This window comes from Mesoplodon bidens (genome assembly GCF_964165515.1).
Source record: "Mesoplodon bidens genome assembly, chromosome: 18".
NCBI classification, from domain to species: Eukaryota; Metazoa; Chordata; class Mammalia; order Artiodactyla; family Ziphiidae; genus Mesoplodon; species Mesoplodon bidens.
In genome coordinates, this window is record NC_138175.1 from 12,281,268 (window position 1) to 12,287,597 (window position 6,330).

General features: G+C 40.3%; 1 protein-coding gene across 7 annotated transcripts in view; it reads right to left on the minus strand.

The window, feature by feature from the left end:
• Window positions 1-2,736, minus strand: part of CNTNAP4 (contactin associated protein family member 4) — a gene marked incomplete at both ends in the record, with an annotated part of 257,669 nt that extends 254,933 nt beyond the window's left edge. For all 7 annotated transcript variants that reach the window (XM_081215455.1, XM_081215456.1, XM_081215458.1 and 4 more), the window contains one exon: window positions 2,652-2,736. In XM_081215455.1, the coding sequence (XP_081071581.1) occupies window positions 2,652-2,736 (85 nt within the window). The remainder of the gene's footprint in view (window positions 1-2,651) is intronic.
• Between the last annotated feature and the right edge of the window lie 3,594 nt (window positions 2,737-6,330).

Consider the following 6,330-nt stretch of genomic DNA (forward strand, 5'->3'; position numbering starts at 1 on the left):
GAACATGTGTGTGTGTGTGTGTGTTTGCATGGAAACCTTCTAATGTAAAGTTACCCTGTTGATTAATTAGATCAACTAACATTCAAATTGAAGTGTACCTAATCCCTGAGCTGTCCCTGGTGTATAGAGTCCTGTCCCATGAAAGCTTTCATACTGACGGCCTTGGGCAGAATTGGGCTGACTCAGTGGATAGCAGATTTGCTCCTGGTGAATCAGCTGGAAACAGATAAAGGGAAAAAGTCTTTGTATTCACCCGAGAGACTGGCCTTTAATTTCCTTTATTTTTATTCAGTTCTCCCTGACTTTAATATTGGTGTTCAAGATTGATTCATGTTTTAATATAAAGTCTTGCCCAAAAGAATTACTGGAGCTATTATAATACTTTAAAAACACTTACGCTGGTTGATGGTCACTTGTCACTATGCTGAATTACAACCTTGCTGGTAAACATACAGACTTGTTCCTCCAAAAAAGATACAACACATGGAGTACCGTGACTTGGTAATAAGTACCTTGCTTTCTTTGTCCCCCACAAAACACTAATGAAATAAAACTTGGGAAATGAATTTTTTTGTTTTATATCTACTTCTGCAAATCATACTGTCAATGTGATAGTAACAAGAAATTACTAAATGCACCGTTAATTATCTGAAGTCATTTAACTACATACATGACACTTGAAGAACAGTCAACTCTTAAAACATATGGTAACCAAGAATTCCAACTTTAATATTTAAATGTTCCTAATAATTTAAAATGCTATAGGTTCTTTAAGTTAATCAAATGTTTAAAAGAGCATTAAACTACCTCCTGAAGAATAAACCAAGGCTAAAAGAATACAGAATCAGGATTGAAATTTTAAGTGTCAGGAGAGGCCCAGCCAGAGCTAAGCACCCATGAATATTCTGCTCTCCTCAGATCTTCTCAGCAGCTCATCTTTCCTTTGAAGAAGATATATTACAAAGAAGCTACTGAATTTCGATCTGCCTTTTATTGGACTTCAAGAAAATAAACAAATGTACACAACTATAGCTCAGTCAGTCACATCAATCAATGATAAACTCAAACAGTCAGCATATTGGAAAGACAACACTGCCTCTAGGCCAGACTTAAGCTCTGCTTTTCTTAAGGGAAGGATGCTTCAAATGATGTGCTTTACATTGTAAGAGTGACCTCTAGCGCTTCCTTTTTTGCTGAACTTCGTTAGTTGGACGATGAATTACTTATGCGTTTTCTACAAAACTTTCTCTGTGTGTGTGTGTGGGGGGGTCTGTGTTGTTATTGTTTGTTTGTTGTAATGTTGGTCAAATGCTACTATTATAGCATTCCAAGATTTTGATTAGATGAAAATATGCACATTTTATTGACTCATGGGATTCTTACACCCCCAAATTAAAACAGAAGCTAAAACACAGTGCAGCATCCGAGTGAAGTTCTCTTCTTTCAGAGTGATAGATATACCACACCATTAAATGAGCTAATACTGAATGGAAGCACGGAATCACAGTGGCCATTCAATGTAAATGAGCATTTGGCTTGTGCCAGTAAGGTCATTTAAAATGTTCTTCCCACGTCAGAGGGCTTTAGCGCACTCAAGGGATGTGCCATAGCAAATGCCTGGTTACTGGCTTATTTTGTCCCCCAAACCTAAACCTGCTTGAACTGTAGTGACATAAGTTCCTGATCAGGCCTCAGAGCCCTTTCTTGAAAAGCAGATGAGCTTTTCTTTTAAGGTCCAAGAAAGAGAGAAAAAGTTGTATTTGCTGAGCTTGTTGATCATTCATCAGGGAGGGGGAAATTCTCCCATTTAGAGACTTTAGGCCAAATGTAACTTTTCAAACTTTTCCTTATCTCTAATAAAAAGTGGGTGAAGGGACCTCTTTCAAATTATTTTGGATGATACTTAAATTAGAAATAAGGTCTTAATAAATCTTCCCTGGGACCATTAACTCAGAATATTCAATCACAAATTTATAAAGTTAAAAATTCAAAAATAATACTTTTGAAAAAAGCACCTGAATGTATTTCTTTAAGCAAGATGTAGGAATCAAGCCCCCTCCTTCAGCAGTGTTCAAGTCTCATTCTGGTGGCAGTGAGGGCACAGTTCCTAATACTGAGGTTCACCTCTACCAATTCTGCCCCTGAATTCTGCAGTACATTTCAGTTATTATCCTGGCATCATTTTAAAGATGCAGCCAGCTATCAGTCTGCCAAATTGCAAACTTCAGAAATCTAAGCTAATGTAGCATAATGTAAAGTCTGCCAGTTGTTTCCCTGTTAGACATAATTCCAATAAAATTCAGTAAACCTAAAAAAGGGAAGAAATGAAGACATTCACAGGCTATTCTGTGATTAAGATGACGATTTAATGTTTTACTAGAACTTGAGTGTTCTCAATGAATACACAAAGACAAGAGGACAAGATTCTGCTCACAGACAAAAAGAGAAACGATACTTTGCATATTCTGAACCGACCAAGAGGAAAGACATGTGTAAACCCAGTCGTATTTGCAAGATTTTAAGGGATGCTTCATTTATAGCAATGTGCTTTGCAGCAATTCCAGCTGCAAATAATAATCATAAAAAACAACAGAATTAAAGTTTTGCAGAGAGGCCCCCTTCAAGTTCTATATCATTTGCTGTATACTTACAGGAATTCACAGCTAAAACCCTGTTCCAGTTTGGAGTAGATAACAGAAGTAGCGTCTTGAGAATAGCTCCGGTGACAGGCCTCATGTTCACATTCACTGGGCTCCCCCAAAAGATCTTGAGTGGCTCTCCGAGGGCTCCAGTCCCGCTCTCAGTCTGTCTCCCAGCTCTGTCTGGATTTTCAGCACCTCTGGGTCTCTTGGTCTCTCTACCTCCTCCTCTTCCTTCTCTCTCTCCCTCTCTCTTTCTCACACACACACAAACACACACACCACAGCCCTGACTGCTCACTGAAAAGCGCTCAGCATCTTTCCGAACGAGCCTCCACACAGCCGAGGCCACGCCCACTCCTCGCAGCCGTGGTCCCAGAAATTGGCAGCAGCAGCGTCCCTCCTCCAAATTCACAGCAGCGCTCCGAGCTCCGTCGTGCGCTGCGCTGCTGATGAAAGCTGGACTTGGAGGCGAGGCCTGCGGCTCCTGGGCCTCCTCGGGGCTCCCTCCCCTCTCCTCTATTCTTCAATAATCCTTAACCCTTTTCTCCCCTCTGGAGACGTCCGTGGGGGGACGGGCGAGGCGGTGGAGCCTCCTGATTTTCTGGAGGTCTTGCCTTCAGCAGAGCCAGTCAACATACTGAGCTAATTCCTGATTATCCGGGAGTGCATCCAGGTAAAATTGTGTTTTGTTTCAAAACAAAAGCATAAAATGAGACAGAAATAACTAAGCAGCATTGGTAAATGGTAGCTAAAACTGTCCTTGGGGAAAATACTTGCTGTTGTTTTTCTCTGTTTATATAAAATTATCCTCTTCAGCTATGGTGCCAGGATTTTATTATGGAAATGCCTCACAAGGAAACAGACATTCCTGTTTGGCAGATATTTAAAATCATCTAGTAATAGTCTGCAAGAAATTAACATTTCTTATTTTAGTGCATCAGGAGTACAAATCCACAAACTGAATGCTTTGGATAGATCTATTTTGATGAATGCTTCAGGCTGTGAATACACAGTGCATTCTACAATCAAATTCTTTAATAATAATTCCCAAAAGGCCCAAAAATAAAAATGATGGGACACTGAAGAAAGGGCCCCCCCCCAAAACACACACACACACACACACACACTCACACCAAACCTCCTAAACAATATAAAGATGTAATTCAAAGGGCCTAAAGGTGAGGGGAGTAAAGTTGAATTCAGAAGATCACCAGCTACAGAAAAATTACTCTTCAAATGGCTGATCCATGGATACTGCCAGTTCTTGAATAGAATATTAAAGTATTTAAATAATGGAGCTAGTATCACATAATGATAAGTGTATAACATGGTGTCACAGAAGGATAAATAAGCTCTTCAAAATAAATGTCAAGATATTTAACTTAGAATGTGCTAAATTTTATAACAATAGGAACTCTGAGGTTCTCAAGCACTTCTTGGTGATAACAAGTTAGAAGAAACATAAGCATTCAGCAGCAGCAACCTTGCTATAGAGTGAATGAAATAAGGGGGAAATGACAGAAGCATTCACCATAAGAGCTAGCTCTTGCCTACAAACAAAGCAGAATAGATATTTTTAATTTCCCTATTTTGCAGATGAGAAAACAAGAACAGGGAATTCAAATGATTTGAGGAGATCATAGAGTTAGTAAATAAAGCACTGATTGAACTTTGATTTTCTGACCCCCGTTTTACTGCTCTCACCCTAGGACTTGTTGCCATTCACATAAGAGTACAGCTCCTTCCTGACCTCTGTCAAAGGCAGTGAAAACCTGAAGCCCTTAAAAAAAAAAAAAAAAAAAAAGCAGAGGAAAAGAAAGGTCATTGTTCGAGTGTTTACTCTGTATTTCTAGGCCTATGTCCCTGATTTTGTCATTTTCAAACATAACATGTTAAGCAAAAGCAGATATAAATTGACAATTTCTGTTAAGTAATTATTGAAGGGGATTAAGTATTGTTGAACACATATTATATGCCACTTGTTATCTAATTAAATTATTAGAGCAATCTTTGAGGGAAATATCATTGTGCCCATTTAACAGACAAATAGATTGAGTCTCAGCAAAGTTAAGCAGTATGTCCGAAGTGCCACGGTGAGTAGGCTCAGTATTCTGGTCTGCAAAGCTCTGAAAGTATTTCCTTCAATGACTCCACACAGAGGGAACGGGTCTCAGGCTCTCCAGAAGAGAAAAGTTGTCTTCCTTTTAAAACTTTATACTTAAAATTGTTCCCATAAAATAAATTAGAGGGCCTCCCTGGTGGCGCAGTGGTTGAGAGTCCGCCTGCCGATGCAGGGGATACGGGTTCGTGCCCCGGTCTGGGAGGATCCCATATGCCGCGGAGCGGCTGGGCCCGTGAGCCATGGCCGCTGGGCCTGCGCATCCGGAGCCTGTGCTCCGCAACGGGAGAGGCCACAACAGTGAGAGGCCCGCATACCGCAAAAAGAAAAAAAATAAATAAATAAAATAAAATAAATTAGAGAATGCATTTTAAAAGGATCAGTACACATACCAAAAATGAAAAATAATTGAACCTTTCCTGGCAATAATAACTTCTTTAGGACAAAGTGTCAATTTTCATAGCAACCGTTAAAGATGGATTTTTCCATATCAATGGGCTACGGTAATAGAATGAGTTGGAGGCTGGCACTGAATAAAATACCTGAGTATTTCAAGCCATTGCACCACCAGACCCTGCCTGATGGCCACAGAGGAGAGAGAGCCACATGGACCACATGATGCAGTGGAGAGAGTTTAGACATTATAAACAGAGAAGCCCAGATATGAATTCAGCTTTCACTGTGGTTCTGATTAAATGACTCATTTACTCTGGTCTTCGATTTCCTTTTCTTAAGAAGTAAGAGAATAATGACTAAAGAGCCATTGTGATATAATGTGTGACAACCCTCACTGAGTGCCTAACACTTAGTGGGTCCACAATTACTCACTGGCCTTAGATGTCTGCATGCTGACTGTACAGAGTAGTGGTTTGAGCAGGCAGTGTTGGAGTCTGGTAGCCCAGGTTCAAGGTCTGCTCCAGCGCCACCTCCAACCAGCCTGCCCGGTGAGCAAGCTGCATATCATCCCTGATTCTTAGTTTTCTCATCTGTGAACCAAGGACAGGTACAGTATCACCCTCATGGCTGAGACAATGCTTGTAAAGTGAAAGCCCCTGAGAGTTAGACAATCAATGTTGTTCTTGTAATCACTGTATTATTACAGCTGACTTTGCACAGATGAGAAATCTGAGGAAGAGAGGAGTTACGGACTTCCCAGAGGGACATGACTCATTGGTGGCAGAAAAGGGATGGTTACCAAGACCTACTGACTTGTGCTTCTTTTCTTCCTCTCTACCATTAACAGTGGTGCTTAATGTCAGGGAGAAAAAAAAAAAAAAGAGTCTGAATGGGAAAAATCAGAGAAGTGTAGAGACCTAATTTTGCACATTACTGTACTGCTGATTCAGACGTCACAAATCATTTCTCCCTGTGTATGCATTTGTGGTTACATTTTCCACCGATTAAGATAAAAACAACTGCTGGTGCTTCAGGTTTGGCGTATGCATATTATGGGCCAGACCCTGTCTGAGAAAGCATTATAAATCAAACCAAAATGTTCCAATTTGTAAAATAAGGCTTTCAATTTCCTCTTGGTACAACTTGCCAGAGAACTGTATGGCCCACCACAGT